The sequence below is a fragment of the Arvicola amphibius genome, chromosome 12 (genome assembly GCF_903992535.2).
Source record: "Arvicola amphibius chromosome 12, mArvAmp1.2, whole genome shotgun sequence".
NCBI classification, from domain to species: domain Eukaryota; kingdom Metazoa; phylum Chordata; class Mammalia; order Rodentia; family Cricetidae; genus Arvicola; species Arvicola amphibius.
Genome location: NC_052058.2, coordinates 3,682,511 through 3,696,388, shown reverse-complemented (window position 1 = coordinate 3,696,388; position 13,878 = coordinate 3,682,511). Strand labels below are relative to the sequence as shown.

Sequence of the window (13,878 nt, the reverse complement as noted above, 5' to 3'; positions counted from 1 at the left end):
TTTATGGAAGACTGAGTATGGGATGTGACACTTAAGGAAGTCTGGTAAGATAGAACAGAATGGGCAGTTGTACATGATGGTTCCTGTGAAGCAGGATTTAGTGATCTTTCATTTGTATTTTAATAAATAAAGCTTACCTGAAGATCAGAAAAGTAAAACAGCCACACTGGTCAGCCTTACAGACCAGGCAGTAATTACACACACCTTTAATTCCAGTAGCCACACTAGCTTGCCACAGAAACCAGGTGGTAGTGGCACCCTTAATCCCAGAACTAGAGAGGAATATAAAACAGGAGGAGACAGCTCTCAGTCTCCGTCTCATTCTGAGGTTTCCTGGAGGCAGGATCGCCATTTCAGACTGAGGTCGAGGTAAGAGCCAATAACTGGCTGCTTTGCTTTTCTGGCCTTCAGGTTGAATTCCAATATCTGTCTCTGAGTTTTTATTAATCGTGGTACAGCAGGACACAGAATGTCATTTTTTAAATAAATGACATTGAGAAAAGGAAGTGCAAAGCAAGAAATGACCTTGCAAACACTTGGTGCAAAAAGTCAGCAGTGTGTGCTTGTACTAAGTACACCTCCTACTGGACAAAAGCGTTCTATTTGTGGATATCTGACAGCTTACCTTCCAAATGTAGGCAGCTTCATCACTCGAACCACTGATTAAAAACTGGTCATCTGGACTAAGACTTGATTTTACATAAAAGGTAGAATTCTGGTGTCCATTGAAGACAGCCACTGCCAGAGGAGAAAACCAAATCACTTGGTTTATATCATTCCAGTATGCCAATGAATGCAAATGACACTCACACACAACTCCTAAGTGTTATCATTGCTTCAACCTGCTACCATATAATAGGGAACTAAGTACTAAAAACAGAACGAAAAGGTTGTGTTAGACTCAGTCTAGTGATTTCAATAGAAACTATTTGGTATAGAACTGAACAAATGTCAGATGACAATGCCATGAGAAAGAATGCTGGATGTCTAATCCTATAGTAAATGTAGACTGTGCCCATATCCTTATCCTACAGGAGGATTTTCTCCATGGATAACACACTGATCTTATTTCTCCACTGACTGTAAACTTCTTGAGGGCACATCTCACATCATGCTAGATCTTAGTACTTTAAACAGTATAAAACTCCAAATATTTGCTGCACAAAAAGGTAAAAGTCAGTGAAAAGAATTATTTGAATTCTGGCTGAGATGCAAAGATTTTTTTTTTAACAACTCTTTTTAACAGGCTGAATGACAGGAAGACCTAGAGGGGCACAATGTATGTTCATCTGTAAGTCACTCAATTTGGGTTAGGTTTCTCATAGAGAAAGAGTAAGTAACCATACCTTATACAATGTGCTCTTAAGACTGCTGGCATCAGAACATTACAGAAAATTTAAAGGGAAAGCTCAGTTACCAGAAAATTTACAAATAAATCAGAAGTAAAAAAATAATATTTGAATGCTTAACAGAGGGAACGAAGCAGCAGTAGGAACTCCAGTGGCTTTTGGTTGTGTGCTCACAGATATCCATTCTATTTCCAAATAGAAAAACTGTTTACTTATATCTTTAAAAAACAAAAACAAAAACAAAACATGGTTTTGCAGAGATGGCTCAGAGTTAAGAGTATTGGCTGCTCTTCCAGAGGACCTGTGTTCAATTCCCAGCACCCACACCAAGGCTCACAATTGTGCAGAACTCTGTAGTGTGCATGCAGACATAACACCTATACATGCTTAAAAATAGAAACCCTATTATCAAATATTCTCTGCATCAGAGATTTTTACTATAAAAATAAAGTTCAACACCAATCAATTTGGATATATCCTAACCACACTATGATAGCTGGGTAGTGGTGGCACATGCTTTTAATCTCAGAACTCAGGAAGCAGCAGCCAGATCTCTAAGGTTGAGGCCAGCCTGGCCTACAGATTGAGTTCTAGGACAGCAAGGCTTACACTGTGAACCCTGTCTGGAAAAAAAAAGAAAAAAGAAAAAAAAAAACCCACAAAACTAACAAAAGAAACTCTCACTATGATAAAGACCTAAATAAAGAGGCTCCTTCATTCTGAACACTATTCCAAAACGGAAATTAGTCATTTTCTATACTAAATTAAGAACAGAAAATTATAAATTGAATTTCCCACAAACCCTGTTTTTATTACCCTCTGCTGGCCTAGGAAAAGCTGGTATGAAGCACATTGCAAATATTTCAAATATGGCATAAATTCCCCTAAAATCTTACAATAGCTTAAATTATAATTCGGTCACTTTGGTTTTTTTGTTGTTTTGAGGTGGAGACAGAATTCCTGTTCCTCCTGCCTCAGTGTCCCAAAGCTGCAATGAAAAGCATGTGCTATTATGCCTGGCGTTAACTTAGTTTTTCTATGCTATGGGATATAACTATTACTTAATATATTACAATACTACGAATAAAAAAATCACTCAAGCATGAAGTTCTGGTTCTTTCCAAAGTCTTGAGAAGGGAAGTAATTACCAGATGCTTTTTAAACACACATTTAATAATATATTCTCTCCCTCTCTTCCTCCCCCCCCCCACACACACAGAGACACACACTTTTTTTTTGAGAAAGGGCGTCTTTATTATATAGATCTGGCTGTCCTCAAATTCACAGAAATCTGCCTACCTCTACCACCCGAGTGCTTAAACTAAAAGCCTGTGCCACCACACATGAAGGGCAGAAAAAGGTTATCAAACTATTAGCAAGTATTTCATGGTAGAAACAGCAAACTACAGTCAAGATCCTTTCCTGTGCTACACTATAGAAAAATATACATAAAAGAGTAGTATATACCCAGTAATGAACCAGGATTAGGTTTTACCTTGTGTCTGTAATACACTGTGACGGGGCAAGGTCAATGACATCAGAGGTCTTCCTCATTACTCCACCTCTACCCTAGACAAGCCTCTCACTGAACCTGGAGCTCACCAATCCCACGAGACTAGCTGGTCAACAAGCTCCAGAATTCTCCTACCTCTGCCTCCCCAGCAGACATTATAGGTGGGTGCTAGAGATCCAAACTCAGATCCTCATGTCTGTGCGGCAAGCACTTTACCAGCCGAGTAGCCATTCTAGGCCATGGCAGTTTTTCTTTCATTTCTTTCTGTGTGGTACTGGGAATTGAACCCAGGACCTTGTGCACATTAGGCAAACACTCTACCAGAGAGCTAGATTCCCTCACTGATTTTAAAGGTTCACTGCTACAGAGGGAATAATCCTGGAAGATGGTTAGGAAAAATATTTGGAAATTTCTCTAAAAGCACAACCAAAGTGACCCAAGTTCCACAGTATTTCAAGATTTCTTGTTTATTAGCCCATTTGGGAACCAAGTAGCTCTGGGAATGTCGTGTGGAATTCAGACTTTTAACCAAACTAAACTTGAGAAAGAACCATGGGATTAATACATTTGTAGATTGCTTAACTATTATCTTAAAATAATGCAATCTACAGCCCCTTATGGAATGCTTTAGAAACATGAGTTTCTTATGAAAAATATTTACTAGTCTCAGATTCTATTCTTATATTCCTTTTAAAAATATTTGCTTATTTTTATTTTATGTGTATGAGTGTTTTGTCTGTAAGTTTGTGTATCTTGTGCATGCCTGGTATCTTACATAGAAGCCAAGAGGGCATCTCTGATCTCTTGAAACTGGACAGAAGTGAGCAGCCATGTGTGTACTGGGAAGTGAACCTGAGTCCTCTACAAAAGTAACAAATGCTCTTATCTTACCACCACCACACTTGCCCCCTAATTTTATATTCGTGAGGGAGAGAAAAGAAGAACTAAGAAAGGTAGGTTAGGGAAGAAACGCCCCATAGATAACGGTCTTCATTCAATAGTGAGAGGGCAAAAACTATCAGGGAAGTCTAGAAAACTCAATCCTCTAACTTTAAAAGGACAAAAAGTTGAGAACAGTTTTCTTTATTCTGCATGTTTATTAAACAGAAAATAATAATAATCTTAGGGGCTGGAGAGATGGTTCAGTGGTTTACAGCAATGCTTCTTAGAGAGGACCCAGGTTTGATTCCCAGCAACCATTTGGTGGCTCACAACCATCTATAACTTTAGTTCTAGGGGATCTGATACCCTCTTCTAACATCCACAGACACTGCATGTACTGGTATATAAACATGCAATCAGAAAACGCATACATATAAATAAGTAAACCTGGGGCTAGAGAGATGGCTCAGCGGTTAAAAGCACTTACTGCTCTTCCAGAGGTCCTGAGTTCAAGTCCCAAGCAGCCACATAGTGGCTCATAACCACCCATCTGATGCCCTCATCTGACCTGCCAGGATATATGCAGGCACAACACTGTATACATAATAAGTAAGTAAACCTTAAAGAGATTAATGATAACCCTAAACATAGGCCAAAGGACATGGCTTCAGGAGATTTACTACTCTCCACACATGGTAGGAGTCTGTTTACTTGTGAAACAGTCACAGGAACATACACTCATGAAAATACCACAGGCAGAATCCATCATTATGAGGCTAATGTTTATTTTGGGAAAACATGACAAAAACAAAAACTGAAAACCACTACTGACATCATTAGCAAAAGAGCAAGTATTAGTTCCCCGATAAGAGAATCTGAATGACTAATATCTTACCTGGAGAAGTCTTTAGGCCAGTCATGTTGAACATATAGATGTTGTCATCTGTGCAGTTGGCAAATAAAGTAGAGCCAGTAGAATCTAAAACCAAACTTGAATACCCTGGGAAAAGTTAACAGGATATCAATGAGGCTAAACTGTAGGGACAAAAACAGTTCATGCCATAGGATAATTATTTCTAAAACATATAGAAATCAAAACTATATTTTATCTCACAACCATATACTTTGTTTCTTAAGTCTTTGCTGAAAATTAGCCTGGTATTAAAACAATTTTTTTTTTAAAAACTGAAATTCACATTTTACCCTCCCAAACCTACAAAGCAAAGGCTTACCTAGTTTTCGAGTGCTGGTACCTGGGTACAGGAAAGACTTGGACGCTAGGGGTTCTTGCCGATTAGTATAATTCTTGCGTAAATCCCATACCTTGATTATCCTAAAAACCACGATAAGTATCTTATAGATTATCTAGACCAGTGATTCTCAATCTTCCTAATGCTGCAACAGTTCCTCATGTGATGACCCCAATCATAAAACAATTTCGCTGCCATTTCATAACTGTAACTTTGCTAATGGTATGAATCATAATGTAAATATCTGACATGCAGATGGTCCTAGATGATCCCGTGAAAGGTCATTTGACCCCCAAAGGATTCACAATCCACAGGTTAAGAACCACCGGTATAAACCTATTCCAACAATTTTACTTATGTGAGTGTGAAATGACTTTTAATCTATCTCTTTGGGCACACTGCCCAGCTGCACTGAGGACATCTCACTGGTAATTCAACTTAACTGTCTCATGCTATTGTTTGCAACGTCAAGCTTACAGTTTGTACAAAACGGAAACAGATGTGATCTGACCCAGTGATGAGTCACTGGCACTTCTCCAGGGTAGCGGGAAAAGGAAAGGAGTTAGATGCCGACTGTCGCTGCTTCATTGTTCTTCTGGGAAAACACTTCCTAAGTCTTTAACTCTGCACACATCCCCTGAAAGGCAGGGTGCACACTCCTATGCCCTCTTTCTGCACATAACTCCTTAACTAAACACTTTTTCCTGTGAAAGGGGAAAACGCTTTTCATTTCACCCACTGGGGTAACTGTCTTCATCCTTATTCCTATTTTGTGGGTAATCAGAAATTATACACTTGTCATAAAATGGCAGCATCTTTAGAAATAAACAGAGCAAACTTTCATATGAATTCACAGACACAGAGGTAACTTTAGGTAACTCCCCATTCTTGCTTAAGAACTTGGTTCATGTAAGGATTTTAATGCCCACAGGAAATAAAGAAATATTAATTAGTAGGACATTTTAAAATCAAAATCTTGAAAGAACCAGGTGGTGGTGCACACCTTTAATCCCAGCACTCGGGAGGCAAAGCAGGCAGATCTCTGTTAGTTCAAAGTCAGCCTAGCTAAACGAGTGCCAGGACAGTCAAGTCAAGGCTACAGAGAAACCCTGTCTAGAAAAAAACCCAAAACCAAATCAAAACAACAACCAAATAAACAAATCTTGAATATAATAATGCATTTGGAAATATAACTGGCAAAGAGGTACACTTTAAAGAGTTCCTGCACATAATGTTTTCTACAGGACTTGGTAGAAAAAGAAATGAATAAGCACTACAGACTTATTTGGCCATCAAAATTTAGATCAATCATAGATAAGTATATAGAGATAGGTCTTAAGCGTACCATTAAAAGACAAGCAAGCTTTCACTCCCTAGCAGCAAACACTGTCCCTATGTGCTAAGCATAGCCCATGAATTATCACAATTATTTGAGGAGTTCTGTTTATTTTCTACTGTGACTGTAAACTTCTTCCCAACCACAGCACCCACAATGTTGAAGGAAAGGCACATATATAATCAGTTTAATGAGACTAGGTACTACAGCAGCTCTCAAAAGGCACTGGGGAAAAGGGAGAAGAAATTGTCTTTTACCCATCCACAGCTCCCGCTGAGACTAATGTGTTCTCATCCTGGAAGAGGACCACAGTAACACTCTGCTGGGAATCCTAATAGCACAAGAGAGAAAAAGAAGGAAATTCTGTTTTGGTCATCACAGCCTTCACCAGTGTGAGAACAAGCTACTTAAAACTAGCTTTCCTCAAGCTGCTGTGAGATTGTGTCTTCTAGAATTGTCAGGAAGCCTCACTGTTAAGCATACCTTAACAATAAATATGATTGATTAGCCTGAAACAGAAGACCCAGCGGAGGAACCTTCACCTGGCAATGGATGGAGATAGAGACAGAGCCCCACATTGGAGCACCGGACTGAGCTCCCAAGGTCCTGATGAGGAGCAGACAGAGGGAGAACTTGAGAAAGAAAGTCAGAACCGTGAGGGGTGCGTTCACCCACTGAGACGGTGGGACAGAACTAACGGGAGATCACCAACTCCAGTTGGAATGGGACTGATGGATCATCCGACCAAACCGAACTCTCTGAATGTGGCTGACGGTGGAGGCTGACTGAGAAGCCAAGGACAATGGCGATGGGCTTGGACTCTACAAGGACGGGCTCTGTGTGAGCCTTGTCAGTTTGGTTGCTCACCTTCCTGGACCTGGGGGGAGTTGGGAGGACCTTGGACTTAACATAGAGTAGGGAACCCTGATGGCTCTTTGGCCTGGAGAGGGAGGGAGTGGGGGTATGGGTGGAGGGGAGGGGATGGGGAGGAGGAGGGGAGGTGATGGAAATTTTTAATAAAAAAAAAAAAATGAGGAAAAAAAAACAATAAATATGACTGCCTAAAGAAGACCCCAAGCACAACACTACCAGACAGGTTAACATGGAAGGAGGAAATTCCACAGGGCCCCACACATAGCCAAAGAACTACAGGCAATTAAGGAATGCTGAACACAGGAGAAAGTCTCTCCTAGGAAGGACTCCTCTTCAGTTATTCAATACCATGCAGACAGCCCTGAAATCACATACGCTAAACAAACCAAATAGGTTATACTTATATATTTAGGTATGTATGTATGTGTATATGTATGCAGCAATAACAAAGACAAGGAAGCCATTATTTTGAGGGAGATCAGGGAGGAGTAGGGGTATAAGTAAAAGAAGTGGAAAAATGATGTCATAATTAAAACAAAAACAAAAAAAGGGCACATGCCTTTAGTTCCATTGGGAGACAGAGGCAGGCAGTTATCTTCTGAATTTGAGGCCCACCTGTCTACATAGTTCCAGGACAGCCAGGGCAATGTAGAGATTCTGTCTCAAAAAACAAACAAACCACAAAAACAACCCTCACCAAACAAACAAACCAACCACACCCACACATTCCCTAGGTTGTTAAGATGGTTCATGGGTAAAGGCAGCTGCTTCCAAGCCTGAAGAAAAGAGTTCAATACTCAGAATCCACATGGTATGGGAGAACTGGCTCCTCTGATCTCTCCGTGCAGGCCATTTGTTACATGTGCAGGGAAGGTGCAGGTTAGGAGAGCCTTATTTCCCAAGGGCCACTGCTCCACAAGTTCTCTTACAGTCAATCTAATGAAGGATGCAGCCTTCAGTCATAATAGTTTTGCAGTTACACTTTTCGATAAGTATTTATTCAGACCTTACATACCAGGAACATCAGAAAACTGCATTAATGAAATTAACGGCCACATCCTTTTCTAGAAAAAAGATGTACCACAGGCATGGCTTGAGCTTCTGTCTACTTCATACATTGTAGCAGTGTCAGGCTATAACATGGTCATATTTGCAGGCATGTATGAGCCATCTAGAACAAAAAGGCCAGGCTGCTGCAGGGGTATGGGGGGGGGGGGGATCTTATAAGCTGAACTTGACTTCACATGCCTGTAGCTGCCCTCAATGCTGTAAGAAGCAACCAGTCACCTTCCAAAGCATGGCAGTTCCCCCACCCCAATACTACCAGCTCCTGAGTGACTATGAGTCACTCTTCCTAGGCTATATCCAGGGAACTGGGAAGACCCAGGTAGCCCAGAGTAAATAACAGAGCTGCAGGCCATTCTCAAAACATTGGGAGAGATGAGACCTGCATATACTGTGCAGGGAGCAAGAGTGCCAGCAATGACTGAAATGAGGCGTCATGCATGCCAAGGACTGGCTCTGGGTGGCTGAAACAATGTTAGTCAGCCTGCTTGTTAGTTCTGAGAGCCAGGGTACAGCCCCTGCTCCCGGGTGACAATTTACTCACTTCCTCTGGTTTATTAAGCACTGAACCTACATCCTCAAGATTGGGAAAAGATTTTGCAGTTACTTAAGATGTTCATTTTAAGTAGTTAGCAATGACTCAGTTTGTTTTCATTTTTTAACCATTGTTTTAGAGCAGTGGTTCCCAACCTTCCTAACACTGTGACCCTTTAATACAGTTCCTCTTGTGACCATAACATTATTTTCATTGCTACTTCATAGCTGTACTGGAAAATGCTATGCTACTGAAACCATGTACCTAATATTCCAGGCCAGCTGAAGCATACACAACAACAAACCCTAGTTCTATATATACTTCTCTAAACCTTACCACAGAAGGAGCAAGTCCTTTTGAATTCTGTTTCTTCTTGGGTTTTGAAGGGGTTTGCTTGTCTGCAGTATTGTGAGCTCCACTGATCTGATTCACTTGTCTATAAAATCCATCTGAAAGGTTCCAAGGAAATTGATTTTAATGTTTTCTAATTTCAAACAGAACATAACATTTGAACATTTTTACACAGGACCTTAAAATTTTGGTTAACTAGTAAAATATGAAACAGTTACTTAAACCATGGAGACAGTTAAAAAACAAAAGTGGAGGCAAGGCTTAGTGAGGAAGCAGGTATGAACACCAGAGCACAGGAGTAGTTTAGGGCAATGAACGAGTCTATGTATTATAATGGAAGACACATATCATCTACTTGTTAATATCCATATCATATATAACATGAAGAATGAACCCTAACGCAAATTATGGATTTGGGTCATCAAGTGTCAATGAACATTTACCAGTTGAAAATCTACAACCAACTGCATATAGGGTGCTGATACCGCGAAGGCTATGTATGTATAGGTGAGCACTTCAATGTTGCTATGAAGCTAAAACTGCTCCACAAAATAGCTTATTGATATTTTAAATTAATATGTAAATTAGCAGTAAGCACATCAATGACCACATGCTTTACACCACCACAGCACAATACACGCTTTAATTTCATCCACTTCTTTAAAACGAAAAGGGAAAATGTGTTCTTTAGTGAAGGGTGAGGGAGGGGAATATATCCCATGGTGTCAGAGGACAACCTGAGGGACTTTGTTCTCTCCTTCTACCATGTGAGAACTCAACTCAGGTAGTCAGGCTTTGAGGACAAGCACCTTTATTTGATGTGTCTTGCCGGCCCCAAAATAAAAAATTAAAAACAAAACTACCCTAAGCAAACCTTTATCCAGGGAACCTATGCATTAGTAGTTTCAATTCTATCAATAATTTAGGCAAATTGAATTATAATTCAGAAACAATATTGAGATTAAAAACATAAGTTCCAGGACAGCTAGAACTGTTACATAGGGAAACACTGTCTCAAATAAATAAATAAATAAATAAATAAATAAATAAATAAATAAATAGCAAAAAAAAAACCCCAAAAAACTGTAAGTTAATAGCTTTGTAATAATTATCATCCTGAGATTTGAGCAATGAGCAGAACTGTAGGACTGTAAACACAGTGCCCCCTGCTGGTGTCTAATGAGAACACTGACTTTGCCATTCTATTTGTGAGCACCTTATTATGTCACTAAGCATAGGTGACACCACATTTATCAGAATCAGTAGAAAACTAACCTTTTTTGTTGCACCTCGTGTCCCAGATCATAATGTTGCCATCTCTCCCACCTGTACAGAATACGGCTGTGGGAAAAAGAGTTCATCCACATGTTGGCAAAACTAGTCAAAGACATATTTCCATTTAAATTTCTTCAAAAGTCCTGTATTTGGCACTAGAGAGTCTAGTAAAATGACCAAGCAATTGTTAACAGAGAGCTTACTACCTTACGTAATATAAACTATGCTATATGTTTTTCACACGTTACCTTGATATTTTTCTGTCAATCTAGTAGGTGGGCATTACTCTTCCTATTTTACAGATGAGAAATGGGCAGAGAAAAGATAAATAACTCCTAAAAGTATTTTTAGCAGAATGACTATAAAGCCCATACTCCAATTTGGCAAGTTGTATTGTTCAAGCATGAGAATATGCAGTCTCATACAATCTGTAAACGGACTGCCTCTGGGTATGGAAGGACGCAGTGGGATGGAGTAGAACATAGAGCTTACATCTATTTGTAAGGTTTTATTTTTTAAGTAGAAGTGAAAGTTAGGTACATGGCTTCAGTAGCATAGTATTCACCCAGTATACACAAGACCCTAGGTTCATTGCAATATGTGTGTATAAATAAAAAAATTAAAAAGAAATTCTGCTTCTTATATGGAAAAGTGAGCATTTAACCAACTGACTCAACTATAATAGCTATAAGTTGAAAAAAGTACCAAAATAACGTGAGAGCTTTGTAGATAATGAACAAAAAATACATAATTTTGTAGGAATTAACTAAATCAAGTGACTAGACCACAGCAAATGAGTCAAACTAAATGCCAATAGGAAAATGTGCTGCCTTCCTTTGGAGGTGGCGAGGGCTCTGTTACAGGAAGAGCGGCTGGAGTAGGAGGCTGGAGAGAGAACCTTTACTTCTGTCTCCAAACTCAGTCGCATCTCTGGATGATTGAGGTTAACAAACTAAACGGAGTCACTGCCCTCCTGTATCAATTACTGTGCAACTCTCAATAAACTAAAAAACCGTTTAAATAGGCAAATTTTAAGGTATGCGATACGGTTTCCAGCCAGGTAAATGTGGTCTCCGCCCTCATCAAAGCAGCTCCTTTTTGCAGCAGATGCAAACTATTTAGAGACCACAGCTATTCGAAATGCAGACAAGTGCTGTGTGCCCACCCTCAACGGGCACACCTACAGCATATCCCTGCACACAAGTCTAGTGAACACGACAGGAGCTCTGGAGTGTCAAAGACTCTAAGGGCCAGACAAGCACAAGAGCTGCTTTGAGACAGCGTCTTCGAGATATAACAGCTGCTGCACCTTTGAAATCGCAACAATGTGGCTGCTTAAACAAGGACCACAGGACAGACCACAAGACAGTACCAGCCAACACGCAGCATGGGTAGAGTTAATTTCACAAGGCTTCATCCTTAGATGAAGACTACAGGAAATCAATTTTCTCTATGGACCAGCCCCTGATAAGTTTTTAATCCCGAGGGTCATTCTTAAATACATGTATATACAAGCAAATCTCAAAGAACTCAGTAGGTTGTACTGTACCTACTGTCAGGTCCAAAGGAAACTCCCCCTCCCCTAAATCCAACAGGAAGAAGGACAACTGGCTGTCTGTGGTGCTATTATCGTGAGAAAGCTCATGCTGGCCTCCAGGCTCACAGAATCAAAGGTCCCTCTTAGACATTTCAAAGTCCACGGTAGCATTCTAGCTCTTCTTACCTCCTAAACTTCCCCAGCGCAGGGGCTTCCTCCCACCCCCAGCTCCTCATTCTCCTTACACCCCTGCTATTTCAGCAACGTTATCTCTGTTCACCCTCTTACTTCACCTCTCCCTCTATCTCTGCTCTTGTGTCTCTGGCCATGTTCGGTGTACTACTTTCTGTTCTAGACTCTTCCAGAAGTCTCTCAGGCTGTTCTCTCTGTTATGTAGAATAAAGCCTTCCCCTTAACCATACCACGAAGCGGTCATATAGCCAGTTTGTACATATGGCCCACTTTCCTAGTCAACCAAAGTTCAAAATTCATAGAACTTTTTTTTAACTTTTGGGTCTTGTCTCCAAATGGCTATAAGCTTTATCATACTCGTGATTAATAATGAGGAAATCAAGAAACAAAATTGTTGGGAGGGTTGCCTATGATCAAGCAGAAATTGACTGTAAGATCAGCAGTGACCTGATCACACAGCTACAGAAACCTGACAAATACATACACACATGTGTATGCAAAAATAATTAAAAAGATCCTAAATTTGAGAAGGTGGAGTTATATGGGAGGAGTTGAAGGGGAAGGGGTAGAAATCATGTAATAAATGTAGTACTCAGATGAAATTCTTAAAATAAGTTTAAATTAAAAAGCTATAAAAACATTTCAACCTTAGCTGTGCAAGGTCTTAAATCCGTGATGAGGCCTTAAAAAAAAAAAAATCACCTGGCTCACTTCCCAGAGATTACCCTTTTTAATTAATTTGCATGTTAAAAAAAATCTTCAGCTAACCAATGTTCACTGGGTTGAGAATCACTGACTTAGGGTGAGTAACTGGCTTCAAACTAAAGAATGAGAAAGGTTCAAACATATACAAACTTTTAGAAGACTTAGTAATAAGTTTATAGTTAATTTTAATTATCTACCAGAAATTCTAACGCTATCTTCTTCTTTCTGGCCAAACAAAGTAAGTGTACATGTCTTATTTGCCAGTCTTTAGAAGGTACCATCCAGGGGAGACAAATTTCATTAGCATTATCATGTCCAATTAGAATCACTTGCATCCTATTCATTTAAGATTGAATGACTAGACCAAGAAACTTTTCTACCATACTACTCTAAAACTTAAAAACAAAGCAAAACAAACTCCAATCAAAATCTCTACTAGGCATTTATAGTCTCCAGGTTTTAAAAAGTGAGTTCACACCTCACCTTTCAATGCTCACAATTACTTTCATTAATTAAATGATATTAAATACCAATTAAACTGAATTAAGAAATGAAGACCCAATCAAAATGACATTGCAAAGTCTAAAAAAAAATGTTAGCTACAAGCCATTCTGTGCAGGCTACCACCTAACCTGTTCCACTGACCAAACTACGGGAACTTGTGGGCAGTTTCCAACTAGGCTAACTCATATACTAGCAGTCAGGAGAGAAGCCTATTAGCTCCATGTACAACCCAATGCCTTTTCTTTTCCATGACACCAGCATACACCTATCCACATGTACACTTTTAAAAAATAAGCAAAGGCACTGAAAGATATGGTGCTTCCCTTTCTCTCTCTGTAGACCAGGCTGCCCTTGAACTCACAGAGATCCACCTGCCTCTGCCTCCTGAGTGCTGGGATTAAAGGCATGCGCCACCACTGCCTGGCTGAAGACAGGCATTTTTAACTTCACACAACATACACGTTAATGAAAAGTTATGTGGCTACTAAAACTCATGACATACACCAAGTCT

General features: G+C 39.8%; 1 protein-coding gene across 1 annotated transcript in view; it reads right to left on the bottom strand.

The window, feature by feature from the left end:
- Positions 1-13,878, bottom strand: part of Dtl (denticleless E3 ubiquitin protein ligase homolog) — a 36,728-nt gene that overhangs the window by 14,997 nt on the left and 7,853 nt on the right. Inside the window, exons 6-11 of the mRNA XM_038349561.1 lie at positions 10,430-10,495; positions 9,140-9,252; positions 6,588-6,661; positions 4,977-5,077; positions 4,640-4,744; positions 626-738 (exon numbers count right to left, since the gene is read on the bottom strand). Coding sequence (XP_038205489.1) covers positions 626-738; positions 4,640-4,744; positions 4,977-5,077; positions 6,588-6,661; positions 9,140-9,252; positions 10,430-10,495 — 572 coding nt within the window. The remainder of the gene's footprint in view (positions 1-625; positions 739-4,639; positions 4,745-4,976; positions 5,078-6,587; positions 6,662-9,139; positions 9,253-10,429; positions 10,496-13,878) is intronic.